Source organism: Dioscorea cayenensis, chromosome 11 (genome assembly GCF_009730915.1).
Source record: "Dioscorea cayenensis subsp. rotundata cultivar TDr96_F1 chromosome 11, TDr96_F1_v2_PseudoChromosome.rev07_lg8_w22 25.fasta, whole genome shotgun sequence".
NCBI lineage: Eukaryota > Viridiplantae > Streptophyta > Magnoliopsida > Dioscoreales > Dioscoreaceae > Dioscorea > Dioscorea cayenensis.
In genome coordinates, this window is record NC_052481.1 from 6,304,946 (window position 1) to 6,321,020 (window position 16,075).

Consider the following 16,075-nt stretch of genomic DNA (forward strand, 5'->3'; position numbering starts at 1 on the left):
TTTCCTTTTAAGATTTTCTTTGGTTGGGTTGAAACACTGACAATTTGAATGGATATCATCCATTATATGTGGAGAATACTATTTTGTTTTATCGAGAATAAATTAATACTTATGCATTATTAAAGGTCTTATCTTGTTGTGTCATGTCAATTATTGACATAATTGAAATAACATAAAGTTGCAAAAATGTCAAACTTTGTGAAATGTTTAGAAGATAAAAACAACTGATTAATAGCTCGAGATTGACAAACATTGTAGTAGTTAATTAAAAAATATTAAGCTTGATAAAAATGACTATGTGTTTTGTATGCTTTAGTATTTTTTTAATACTTAAGGCATATACTATGTTTAAGGTGATATAGTGATTTAAATTAAGAAAAGATAAAGCCACATGTATTGCTATGATTTAGAGAGCATCCTTTTTTTCTTTAAACTCCAATCCTAATCATCGCAATCAATGGCTGGATCTCTTACTTTCTTTTCCTCTTCTTTCTTCTTTTTCACTGACAAATTGGTTTCTTAGGCTCAGATGATCTTTCAATCTTAATCTCATCACCCAAATATATAGATTTTCAAAAGCTTTTTTGTTTGATGGACATTTGTTACGTTCGGTTGGAAGAAAATGTCTTGTTATGATTGAAAAGAGCTTTCTTTCAAACCCTAGCCACTGTAATCAACGACTGGATCTCTCACATTCTCTCTCTCTCTCTCTCTCTCTCTCTCTCTCCTGTTTCCTTTAGGTAGTCGTTTTCCCAGGCTATAGGGTTAACTTTTGCTAGTTTTGATTTGTATCTTTTGACGAGGATTTGTTTTTTTCCTATTAAGGTTTCAATCATATCTTTTCGTTTATATGCGGACGAAAGCAGTATAATGCCTAATTGAGATAATATTATTATTATAGTATAATATATATTATATAGTTTTAGCTCTAGGTGTAGGATCACTTGGCTTGATTCATATCTGTTGATAGGATGTTTTTTTTAAATGCGACATTAATTTTGTCGGGAGGAATTAGGATTCATGTTTAGATTTTTTTAGTTTAATTTTTATTTTTTTATAGGATGTTTTCTTTGTAATTGCAAAACGCTTAAAAAGAGATATGGATTGTGAGGTAGAATATATGAGTAGATAATATTACTGATGTGAAATAATCTGAATTGTGTTTTTCTTAATAATTGTTATGTGATTGTTATTATTGATATTATCAATATTATCATATATGATATATTATTTTTAAAATTGTCATGATATAATAAGTATTTGTACATTTATGTATATATTTTTTATTATTATCTATGGTGTATATATATATATATATATTTAGCTTGTAAATCTCTCGATATCTTGACGTATGATGTGTACTTATACAGAAATAAAATGACTTTAACCTTCATTGCTTACAACGGTATGTAACTGTATTATAACAAAGTGAGAATTTTAGATTTGATTAATACATATTTCTCTTAAATGGAGATTGTTTATGTATATTTTGATATTAATGTATATATATAGGAAATTTTGTTTTATATTATTATAAAGGGAGCGTTTTGGATCCAATCTGATTAAACTTATGAGATATGTTATTAATCTTTTCTATCTTCTCTACAAATGATTATCTCTCAAAAACATAATTTGAGTATGTATATTTTTGTAATTTTCCTTTTATATTTGAGATCTGAGTTTACTTGATATAGTTGAATGTTACATTTCATATTCTTTCATAAGGTTTGAAATATTGTCAAAATTGTTTATGTTTATTTTTATATTATTATCTTAAGAACACATATAATATTACTCGAGATATTTTATTATTTGTTTTCATATTGTTATTGTTGTTATTGTTATTATTATATATGATATATTATTTTTAAAATTTTCATGATGTGATAAATATCTATAAGTTTCTGTATATTTTTATATTTTTATTATTAATAAAAATAATTGGAGGATTTAATTTGTTAATTATCTTTATATATGCTAGATTTTGTTAAGATTAGTCTTTTATGTATTTTCAGTAGTTTTATGAGGGGAATAAATACAAATAGCATATTGGTAATGTCAGTGTATATTTATGATATATAAATAATTTAATATTATACTATATAATGAATATAGTGGGAAGAACAGGCTATGTTATATTTGAGACTCTTTGAGAGTGAGAGATCGTGATGGAGCAATTACTGATGGCAGCAATCAAAGAGGAAGGTGTGATACCAATTGTGGAGGGAAGTATGGTGGTGATTGTAGGTAGAGAGTTGTACAGTCACATGAACTACGTACTTTCGAGAGATTGTTGGAAGGACTGAAAGCTTATCCAACAATGTATGAAGTTAGTGAAGGGTTTGTAGCGAGGATGATGTTAATGACTAATGTCAGAAGAATTGTTAGTGGAGATGATAAGACTTTCGTTTCATCGCTGTTTCCAATGGTATTCATTCCCGGAAATTGATACATGGGGTTTGGATCAGCTTATAGCTATTCATGTCTCTGGCGAGCTCATCCCATGTTGAAAGTAGCTGGTGTTATTTGGCTTTGGGTGGTTTGCTATATTTTTCTTCTTTGGGTGGTTTATTATATTTTTCTTTTTTAATAATTAACATATCTATTAAAACATAATTTATATTAAGTATGGTTATATATTAGCATAAGTTGATTGCATATTTTATTGTTGTATATTTCTCCCTCTTGAAAGTTGCATGCATATAAACTTAAATAATTATGCATTATGTGAAGTATTATGCATTTTGTGTTTTTGCTATATTTTGTAAGGTTGGTATAATGCATAGAGAGGACATGTATAGTGATGGTACAATTAATGAAGAGATGATAAAGATGAAGATGGAGAAAATGATAGGAGGGAGAGAGAGAGAGAGAGAGAGAGAGAGAGACCATAATTAATAAACAATGGTAAAAGATTCATTCCATATTGTTTTAATTGTGCTCTCTGCTTTATGTATCATCATTATTTTCTCTCTTTTCTTCTCTCTCCCTCTCTAACACTCTATGTTCTTCTAGTTTTTTATGAATCCATTATATATATATATATATATATATATATATATATATATATATATATATATATATATATATATATATATATATATATATATATATATATATATATGGGAAAACATCATCTCAGGACGTCCTAGATTTCAATTCTAGGGATGTTTTTAAATCTAAGCCACGTTGGATCATCAATGGACTGGTTGATTGATTATATAAACACGCATAATACGTTTCATGATCATCTGTACAACAACATGAGAACGCGGTTTCTCGTTTTTATAATGAGCAAGAGCATGCCGATTATCCGTGAGGTAGCTCATGGACATCCTAGATTTGAAATCTAGGGCGTCCCTGAAAGTGATTTTCTATCTCTCTACTCTCTCTCCTCTCTCTATATATATATATATATATATATAACTTTTAGTACATAGTTCATACTACAAATTTTGTTATACTTAGTGGTTTAAGAGCTACAATAACAATGGTGTAATCCTTTTCATTTTTATTTCTTTTATCTTTTTATTTCAGGCTATGGTTTTTTTTAAGTATTAACAAAATTATTCATATTGTTATTATTTGATTTATGCACTAATAAGGTAGATTGCAGCTTGTCGATGTCTTTAGATAGCACCAGCTGATCCACTTCCTTCTTTTGAAGCCATTTCCTACCAAAATGTAGATTTAACTAGTGCATTTTTTTGGTTTATTTGTTTTCCTTTTGCTTTTGTGTGGATGTTCATACGAAGTGTATTATCTTTTCTTATTGTAATATCATTTATTTGGTTTTTTTTTTCTTTGTTTAAGGTTTTTATCTTTTGAGTGTTTATCTTATTATTAGTTTATATTATACTTTCTTTATTTAATAAATTAGCTGTTTATCTACTTTTAATGAAAGTATTGCATCATATATTTATCTCTTATAGTTTTATGTCTTTTTGGTAATTCATCGCCGCATGCATTAAATATAGTAATTAATCTATCAGTATTATTATTATTATTATTATTATTATTATTATTATTATTATTATTATTATTATTATTATTATTATTATTATTATTATTATTATTATTATATGAAACATGTTTTTTTGTCGAGCATCTTAATTTGAACTTAACATTATAATCATGATTTGTTAGCTTTCATGAAATGTTTTCTTGATGGCTTATAAATAAATTAGGTGTGGATTAAGGAATTGTAGGCAAGGGGAATTTATTCGATAATCATATATTATATTCATAATGTAATTTATTAAATGTTAATAGATGTCATAGTAAATATTTTCAATATTTTTTTGGGATTTATGAGTTTTTTAACCATATGTATTACAATGTCTAGAACAAATTGATAATTTTTTGAAAAAACCAAACAAAATCATAAAAACTTATATATATATATATATATATATATATATATATATATATATATATATATATATATATATATATATATATAAGTAGATAGATAGATAGATAGATAGACATATATAGAGGGAGTGAATCTAAGTAGTAAAAGATTATGATAACATATATATTTTGTTAAGTAATATGCTAAATGTTAATAAATAAAATAATGTTTTTTTCTTATGTTTTGTTAAATTTTATTATTTTTATAACTTGGGTATTAATTTGTTTAGATAAAAGAAACACGTGAAGAAGAAGATGTAAGATAAATGTGTTTTGGAAGAGTGATGGTAGATTGTATACATAGAGAGAGAGATGGAGGCAAAAAGAGGGAGGAGTGTGAGTGTGGCGCATTAGCTATGATATATCTCTGAGCATATATGTTTCCAAAAACATGTATCTAAATAATTCCATGTATTCAATGTATATATATAGAATTAAGCTAGTACTTGCATGTGCATAGTTAGAATCAATAGGCATGTTTACATGCATGTATGCAAAAGGAGATGTATACTCTATGTACATATATGTATACGCATATATATATATGTGTGTGTGTGTGTGTGTGTGTGTGTGTGTGTGTGTGTGTGTGTGTGTACCTACAACATGCAGTGTATATATATCTATGCATCTATCTATGTATACTACATAGAGATGGAGAAAGAGATGTATACTACATGTATACATCTTTGTATATCTATAACATGTAGTGTATATATATGCATATATATTTTAAAATGTGGGGAAAAAGGGAAATAATATGGAATAAATAAAGAAATATGCTGTAAGACATTAGTAATAACCCAAAGTAGTTTGTCCCCTATTAGATTGCATGATGACCAAGGAGGTGATTTTAGAGTTATCATCATAACATAGCTTTATATATATTTCTTTAATTCCATCAACATTGACATGGGAAAACAAAGACCAAGGCAGAGGACGTAGTTGATCTTTTTGACCATTTTATCATCATTATGATATTGAGAAATTTCTAAACTTGTTTTTTGGGATGGACATTTGTCCATCTTTTATAGGATAGTTCTTTTTTTTTTTTTTTCAACTGTAGCTAGCCTTTACTCCCACCAATAATCATGCTTTTAACCCTAATAATCACTTTCCCTATTTCATCTTGTTCTCTATCTCATCATTGTCCTTTGATAGAGGACTTGGGTGAGTAGATAAGGTCTTGATGGAAGGCAAGATATTTCAAGGTAACATTGCATCATAAGCCTTTTCCTTCTATCAAGTTTGATATCGATCTTGCAATTTCCCTTTACTTATAGTGTTGTGGCCTTCTTTGCAGTAAGATTAAGCATCATCAACATCATCTCTATCACTACAGTAAGACTGATCATCATTACTATCGTTATCAGTAGAATCATTATTATTTCTAACACCATTAGAAAGATTGAGGAGTAATACCTCCGTTGCAATAAGCTTTCTTTTCATCATATAGGTTTTCATCTTTTCTTATATGTATTTCCTAGTTCTTCTTACATTAGTTCTTTGTTTTGCTTATTTTTTTATTTGTTCTGATTATGTGATTATTATATTTTTTTTTTGTTTAGTATGGCAGATCATTATTGCAGTGATTTTTTTGGGAAAATTCCTCAAGATATGGTTGAAGAGATTTTTAGATGTGTAGTTTCAACATCTTCTAAATCCCTTCATGATCTTAAACTTTTACGTCGATGGTAATTTCATTAATTTGTATAATGTGAAGAAAAATTATTTATTTCAATAATAATGTAAGTTATTTTCTAGTTGCAAGAATTTTTATGAAGCATCCAAAAGCCAGAGAGTTGGCCAGATGATGCGGATAGATAATTTATGGTATATTAGCATGGAAGAATATATTACTTTTCTTCGGAATTGTGCATCAAGTGGAAATTTAGAAGCTTGTTTGAAAATTGGCATGATAAAAATTTATGATTACAATATTTATTAATGTTAGATAAATTATAGTATTACCATTAGGAACTAATTTTAACATTGGTTTGTAGATAGAAGGTATAAAGCTGAAAATAGATTCAGGCATCTAATATTTACATAATGTAGCTTGTAAAGGTTATTTTCCTGCAGGATATGTAGCGGCGATTATTTTGTATAACGATCATATGAGACGCAATTCTGGTATAACAATGTTGAATTTAGTTTCTTATGGGAAAATAGGTAATGTTTCAGAAGCAATAGAGAGCAAAAGATTAGGTAATCCTATAATAAACAAATGCCGATATATTGTAGCAGGATTTCTTCAAGAGATAGTATGGAGTATAAAAGACAAATGGATGGAAAAGGAGGTATGGGAGTGTGGTAAAGAGTTTTGTAGTCGGAATGTCAATGATATTATTTACAATGCATGGTTAAGTGAAGATGGATTAGTGAGAGAGTTTTGCAGCTCAGTTTGTAGATGGAAATATGAATTTAATTTGCTTGCAGAACTTATGTAATATTTGTGTTGTTTAGATTTTCTTTTTGTTTTAGTTTTCTATGTTTGTAATCTTGTATTATAGATGTACCTTTTTAAATGGATGTAATATGTAATATATTTTTAAAGTAGGATTTGGTTGAAGGTTTAATATGTAACAAAGGAAAAAGCAATATATAGATGTGTATATGTTGAGTTGATGTTCTTCAATTAGAGATGGGATAATGCAATAGTAAATAAGTTAGTATATTATTATGCTTACATTTTTCTTATTTAAATTTTCTTAATTGATTAAATTATTATATAGATTAATGTAGTATATATGAAATAATATGATAGCTAATAACCCATTTGAGAATTAATACAACTTGTGCTTACATATATATATATATATATATATATATATATATATATATATATATATATATATATATATATATAATATAAGCTCTTTGATCTATTTCACAAAAGGTCTTGATGATTAAACTACATTCATCTTCTAACAAAAAGAAAATATCAATAAAAATCCTATTTCATTCAAAACAAAACTCAACTCAGTTATTTTATTCTTTTCAATAACATAGCTTTGATCTGCAATACAACATTGTAAATGATGGACATCATTATTGTTATAGTATTAAAGATGAAGGAAATGCATTCAATTGGCCAAAACTCTGCAAAATGGTGGTAATATTGATCCAATCATCGTCATGATCACTAATATCAAAGTTATACTCAAAACAATATTCCTTCTTCTCCTCCAATGAAGGAGGTGGCGGAGGTGGTAGTGGAGAAGGTGGCGGAGGTGGTGGAGGTGGTATTGGAGGAGATGGAGAAGGCATAGGAGGAAACATATAGGAAAAATTAGTTTGAGCTCTGTCAATACCACTAAAGGTGATTGATGACATGTCATAGGCTAATGATGCTTCCTCCGGTGTATCAAATGTGCCTAACCAATGTCTCTTCTTAGTATAAGGGTTTGTAATCTCTGCTGCATAACGTCCTGATTGTCTTCTTCGTACTCCTAAGTACCCTCCTGATCTTTTAGATCGTCTTCTTTGGTGACGGGATGGCCTGATGCATTGTAAGTCCGGTATGTCCATAGATATGGTAATTGTTGCAAGATTGTTCTGTATCAAAGCTATGTTATTCATATATAGTTCTATGCAATATATATGTATTTATATAGTTTGGTAAAACAGCTGAATTAGAGTTTTCTAGAGTAAAGGTGGTGTTGCTAGGTTGCCATACAACGGCGACTGTGGATGTACTTATATTTGAAATTTATGGTTAACCTTAGATTGCGAATCCTCATATATCTATACGCCATTATTATTATTATTATTATTATTATTATTATTATTATTATTATTATTATTATTATTATTATTATTATTATTATTAAATATATATATATAAATCTTAAACTTGTAGTTTATATATGACTTTTCCTTTACTTTCATTAAGAGTATGGCATTTAACGATTAAATTATAAATTTCTAACAAAAAAAAAACAAATTATAAATCAAACTCATTAATTCAATATTCTCTCCTCTGTATATCAAATAAAAGTTCTTTAACACTCGAAAATGATAACATTTACTAATATATTTCCATGATGTTTAAGAATATTTATATGTTTTAAGAAGAAGAATTGAGAAAGGGGAAAGGGGAAAAAGAAAGATTTCAAGATCAATAATAATAAATAAATAGGCATGAATCAAATCAATTCTTTCCCAAGATTAATATCAGCATTTTGGTAAATTCTTTTCTTTCTTGCAGTACTACCCAAAAAAAAAAAAACCTTTTGTATTTGGAAACATTGCTTCCCTTGTCTTTCTTCATTCATTTTTTCTATTTTCTTCGGTTTGGTTGAAACATTGGAAATTTGAATGGATATCATAAGTCAACTGTGGAGGATATGGTTTAGCTTTATAGAGGATAAATCAATATTTGTGTGTTATCAAAGCCTTTATTCTGTCTTGGACTGTGAGTTCTTGCAATAATTGAAACAACATAAATTTGCAGGAATGTGAAACTTTGTGAAATATTTAGGAGGGGGAAAACATAATGATTAATAATGGAATATTGGACAACATTGTAGTTAATTAAAAAATATTGAGCATGATAAGATGAATATGTGGTTCATATGATTTAGTATTTTTTAATATTTAAGGCATATGCTATGTTTCAGGTGATAATGATTATAATCAAACAAAGATAGAATATAATTAGAATTTTTTAAAGACATATATATATATATATATATATATATATATATATATATATATATATATATATATATATATATATATATATATATATATATATATATATATATATATACTTTTATTATGAAATGGTCTTAATGATTTAATATATCATTTTATGCCAGTGTTAAATTGGCATTAAGTATTTAGGGAGCAGATAGGCTTGAGAGTTAGATTTTGTTAGTTTAATTCGTATCTCTTGATATCATTTTTCCCTTATTTAAAAATTGTTATATAATAATATTATTATAGTAGAATATATATTATATTATTTTAGGGCTAGGTTTTAAATCCCTTAGCCTGATTCATATCTATTGATAGGATGGTTTTTGTATCTCTTGATAGTGACGTGAATATGATTTTTTTTTTCTTATTTCAAATGTTTCAATCATATCTTTTTTGTTTAGATGCGGATGAAAGTGGTAGAATACATGACTGATATAATATTATTATTATGGTGAAATATATATTATATAATTTTAGGCCTAGATCTAAAATCTCTTAACTTGATTCGCATATCTTGAAAGGATGGTTTTTATTTCATATTTTAAATCATTTGTAGCATATATTTTGTTCAAATGTGACATTAATTGATTAGGAAGGAATTATGACATAGGTTTAGATTCCTTTAGTTTGATTTTTATTTCTTTGATGGATGTTTTTATTCTTATTTAAAGATGTTGGATTTTTTTTTAGAATCAGATGAAAGAGGCAAAATTTATGAGTGAGATACTACTATTATCATGTAATATATATCATTTAGTTTATTTATGTTTAGTGTGTAAGCGGATGAAAGATCAAACATAATATACTTATATATAAATGAAGGAAAATATAGAAATCATATTATAATATAGCAAAGCATAATGCCACAATTCTTTAACCTCCATCCATTGAAGGATAAAATAACATTAGTCATTAATTCAAGTTTATATTAGTTTTTGATAGTTATTATAATAGAATGCACAATCCCGCATTTCATTTCATATTTTGTATCATAACAAAGATCTATACATTTTTTGCTTAATTTTTCTTCACTTCCATTGATTCCTCTGTTTCTTTGCTATTGTGGACTTCAATGCATAGATAAGACTTTCAAATCTTCTTGATGACTCAAGGTCATTATTTTACAGCTTCTTGCTTGTTTCATCAATTATTGGCGTGGATTACTCACTTGAATTAGTCTCATAGTTGCCATATAGCCTTTTCCATTAAAGTCATCCCATGTAAAAAATCCAGCTTTGCATTCATAAAATTCTATGGTGACACATCTTTAATTGCTTGTTGTGATGAACACGATTAAACTAACTTCTGTTATCATGCTGATTTAAAACACTTTTGTTTTGAGATATATACATTGCGCAAACCGAAATCCCAAGTTCCATGTTTGCCATTAGTGCATATTTATCAAGGTTATTTACATATCTCAGATTATCACTTACAATCATAATAGCCCTCATAACATGATTATTTTGTATAATAATTATTAAAATTATCTCCAAAATAAGTTAGATTTAATATGTACCTGATTATATACTCAGGGTTGTAGGCCCGTGTTTGTAGCAAGAATAACATATTACGATTAATGTCCTTTTATTACAAAAATTAAAAGGTTATAAAAAACCGACCATTAGATGTCGATCTTCTCGACCCACATCCACTTGAACATATTTACTATACATTTTAAAAATAATTAGTAATTATTATTACTTTAGAAAAAGGAATGTATATTTATCAATTTAGTTAACAAAATTAGCAATCATTCTTTAGAAAAATATAGCTTAAACTTCAAGAGATGGGTTTTTACTTACTATTGTTGATGGGTGATTGACCCAATTGATCGATTGTTGCATATTCGACAATGAGATCATTTGCCAGAAAAGTGACTAGGGTCTTGTATAGATAATAAATTTGATTTTCAAGTCTAATTTTATTTCATAACAATAAATAACTAATTTTTAGTATAGAAATCAAATTGAGATTTTCTCTTTCCCAAATTATTAAGTAGTAGGCTTAATTCTCTAATAATTTTTATTACAGTAATCTCACTAGATTTACATAGATTACAGTTCTTTGATAGAAGCCAAAATATAATTCCTATTAAATAATTTAATATTGTAATTGTTCGTTAAATATTTATGCATACTAATAATTTTGTATTATAACATTTGTATAACGGAATATTAAGACAACATAATGATAAAGTATAGGTCTTGACTTCATTTGCAGATTCATGATCATTTAATTGAGAAAGCAAGATTCCCATATAAGTTATCTAGATTCATTACATGTTTTAAAATTATTGGAGGTGAATTATATATCAAATGTATAAAAGCATAATTGAGTTGTATATTCTCGATTTGCTCTTTTAAAGTTTGAATTCCTTACTCCACCATTACCATCAAACTAATTGGGCGTAGGAAAGGTGGTGTTGTTGGTTTTGTGGAGGAAGAGAAATAAGCCCTTGTTTGCAACACATGTAAATTTCTGGGTTGAAGTAGATTTAGATAGATCAATTCTTTCATCCTTACCACATGAATGCATTGCAAAATAAAGCATTTCAGTCGTCCACCAAAGTATAGCGTGTTAAAATATGGTTCCTATTATAATCATCAAAAGAATAACAATCTATATAACTATGTATGTAAGAGATTTGTAATTGTGAATTTTAGAAAATTGAAAGTACTTGAATTGTGAACGTGGTTATTTAAAAAATAACAATAATAGGAATACGGGGAATAACTAAAGTAGTGGAAGACTTACTTTTATGTCGAGTGTTTGGAATAGCACTAGGATCATTTGTGTTAATATGATTGGACGAAGCGATTGACATTAAGTGATCAATAGAAACATTTTCACTGTTGCTCATTAGTAGGACCAGTTCAAAGAGTCCAAATGCACATTTTGGTCTACACGGTGAAGCATTGATGATATTAGAATAGAGTTCATTATTTTTATTGGAATGGCCGATAAAACCACTATCAAGCTACTATGTGAACTCGATGCAGTGTAGACTCAACATCGAGCTTCATAATTAGCATCAAGATTGACAGTAATGTGCGAGATATGAGTATTCATTGGTTTATTAGCACTTCTAAGCACACTTTTAATTACTTTTTTATTTTTATTATGCATTCTTTTAGCCTTTATAATATCCATCCGCCAGTATGAGGTTGTGTCACATGACCATCGACTGTATCACGGGTAACAAAATCAATATTTTTGTAATGTAGGATTCGAGTTTAATCTTTTGTGATAATGTATGAATGGCTAAACACGCTTACGTAGTAAGATGATCGCCGAATAAATAAAAATAATACAGAGATTTAGTATGATACCAACTCTAAAGCGATATCAATATCTTATAAGTATAAATTATGATGATAAGTACCTACACTCAAAAGAGCTTGCAATCATATTATAATTATCTTACCACTTCTAATCAAGCTTTTTAATCCCATAAAAATGATGCATTAAAAATCAATCTGTCAAATTTGCAAATATCAACTCCATAGCATAATTTTGATTAAATTATTCTTGATTCAAATACAAAAAAATTCCATATTAACTAAATACATACATAAATGCATTTATCTATTAAATATTACTATAAATAATACAATATTATTAATAATAGGACTAATAATAATAATGCAAAATAATATTTACAAAATTGATAGTAAAAAGTATTTCACTCTCAATACTTAATGGTGTTTTCTTATTTTCCTGTTAAAATAATTGAGCCTTTGAGTCTATTTTCCTTTTAAGTGATTTATTCAATTTTATTAGCTGGGTTTTCAATAAAGGAATAATAATTTTGTCATAAAAAAGATATTATGAGATACAAATAAAATTTGAGTAAAAACCACGATGGCAAGAAAATGCACACTATTATAAAAGTTTATATATTAGTGTCAGTAATTGTAAAATAATATTGCTTGAATAAACTTATAACCTATGGATTTTGAATGGAAGACAATTCTCCAAATAAATCAAGTTATATTTTAAAAATCGATTATGAAATAATTATTTTTTATATTACTAAAAACTCTTTATAATCACCAAACTTAATTAGCATTCAATCATTTGAAGGTTAAAAACACAAAATCATTTTCATTGAAATGGAGTTCTTGGCTTTTAATGTAAAACTATAGATAAGTAATTGATTTATATCTGCATTCATAATCTTTAGAGGGGAATTAAAATATTAACTCTTCTCAAGTAGTTCCACTTTTCTATTGTAATAATTGAAAATATAATTTCCTTCCACAAATGGATACACCTTGATTTTTAGCGTTAGAACTCATGCATGGTTCTAAGCTTAGCTCAATTGGATGAATTGCCTCTTAAACTTTGGGTTATATTATTTTTACATCTATAACTACTTGTTTTGGTTTAAGAGCCACTGGAATCTATAACTTTAGATGGAAACTTAATTATTGTTATCATGTTAGGTTTGATAATGTGTTTGTAGGCAATGATATGTAGTTTGGATGAAACCAATTATGTGTGTTCACTTTATTTTGGTGATACATTTCAAATAATAAGCAAAGAGTTAATTCACTTTGCATCGTCAAGAATAACGGTGATAAATATATGTAAAATATGTAAGAATTGTTTTAATCAATCAATTGTTCTATAATTATAAAAGGAACTAAATAACATATTTCATTTTTTTCATAATATTTCTATAGAAATTATTGTGATTGTAATATTTATAAACAATGGATTTTATATTGATAGATTGTATCATTTTAAAATAACAAATTTGTCGTACATAACTTAGTTACTATAAATATTAAATGTTTTATAAAAATAATAATGTCTCATAATAATACGAAGATCCATAAGTAACACTCTCATTCAACATTGAACCTTTTAAAAATAATATTCAAAACAAAACGGACTTCTCCCTAGTTAAAACTATACAACAATTTAAAAGAGAGAAACATACAAAAATATAAAATAAAATAAATAAATAAATAAATATATATATATATATATATAGGATTGGAATTGTTTTATCTTCAATTGTGCATTTTTATATATTTAAAAATTATTTAAATCCAAATACTTAGAAAGTTTTTCACGTTGTTTTTGTTATTTGTAAAAATAAAAATTTAGAAAACATGTAAAAATCCCTCATTGTGGGGTGATGACATTTGTCGTTTTGTGACAAAAATGTAAAAGTTCTTAGCTTTTGATTCTTAATTTTTTTTTAAAAAAAAAACAACATAAGAAAACACACTATCAAATAAGTTTTCAATCAAACACGCTTAGTTTTTAAATATTTTATTTATTGTTTTATATAATAAGAAGAGTTTTTGCCAACAATAGTTGACTGTAATGTTTTTTCTTTTAAAAACATATAGAAAAGTAAAATAGAGTTTAGGATTAAAAAACTAATTGCATAAACTTAGTTATAAATCAAATTTTAAAACTTTTCCATCAAAAATTGAAAACAGATATTAATACACTCGACATATACATTTTTATTTCTTATCATGTAAAAATCATGAGAGACGGATATTAAAATATATTAAATAATAGTTAATATGATTCAAAAATTTCATATAATATTGATCAAATATTTATACCATAAAAAATAATCTTGCTTGTTTTTCCGTCTCATATTAGCCATCACATCAAATTATTTATCATATTTAAGAGTGTTATAAACATTAATTATTTTTATATTTTACTTCAAAACATATTAATAGTACTAAATAATTCTAAAATAAGAGTTTTATTATGATTTTTAAATTTTAACAATTTTATAAAATAATTTTAATATTTGTATAGAACTCAAGTATAATAATTAATATGACACATAGAAAAATATAAATAAATCAAATTTTATGCCAAGTAATTAGTATTCTGGTTGATAAGCTTTTGGTCTCTCTCACTCTCAACTCATTTAGTCTATATATATATATATATATATATATATATATATATATATATATATATATATATATATATATATATATATTGTATGGAGAATGTGAGACACGGAAATAATTTAATAATAAATAAAAAAATAATGATTGATGTGGCAAACTATGACATTTATGCAAACCACATCAATTGACACATATCTAATATTATCCTATCAATGTACTTGAAAAATCCATGTAAAATCAATAATATAGTGAACTATGGTGGAATTTTTTATTTTGTTTGTGAATTTTACTAAAATAAAATAAAATATATGTAGGAATTTTTGAGTGATTCATTTTTTTAGTAAATCACCTAACTTTGGTCAAATATCATTTTGACCACTGAATTTTGATTTATTTCGGAATATGCACTAAAATTACCAATCATTTTATCGGTAGGTCACTTGATGGAATAACATCTTCATTAGTTAATGTGGAAATCTCCACCTATGTGATGATTGGGTTTTTTCCAGCCATACTACAGACTGTTTAAGGATCTTAGTTGCTATATAATGATAAGGGAATGAGCATAAAATCTTTTCAATTTTAGGTAATATTTAGAGTGTAAACATTGTATTTTATAAAAAATTATTACGAGATATGTTAAAAACAATCATGTCATTAATTGCAAAATGTGTAACATCATTGTTTTATTAAAAAGGTAAAATACCATCATATAACAAATATTCCGATCATAATAATATTATAAATTGCAAAAGTAGTTAACTTGAAATCATTCCTATTAAAACAATTAAAAATATATATTAGTGGTTAAGATATGTGTTTTTAGAATCATCGAAATCTAAATATAATATAAATTAAATAAAAATAAGTATACATGAAAAATCCAATCATAAGTTTTTATTTAGACATTATAAGCAAAACATAAAGATAATATAGTTATATGAAAAAGGCAAGAAACGTTCTTACCTCAACCAGATATGGTAAACTTTTGAATTAGCTCACTCCTGTTTTGTTAAGCATATGAACCAATAGCAAAATGAGATACAATTTGATAATAGTAAAAA

The 16,075-nt window shown here is 26.3% G+C and overlaps 1 protein-coding gene across 1 annotated transcript; it reads right to left on the reverse strand.

The window, feature by feature from the left end:
* Positions 1-7,467: 7,467 nt before the first annotated feature.
* On the reverse strand, positions 7,468-7,941 carry LOC120271568 (ethylene-responsive transcription factor LEP-like). Its single transcript, XM_039278249.1, has one exon. The coding sequence runs from the start codon at positions 7,939-7,941 to the stop codon at positions 7,468-7,470; it is 474 nt and encodes a 157-aa protein (XP_039134183.1).
* Positions 7,942-16,075: the final 8,134 nt, after the last annotated feature.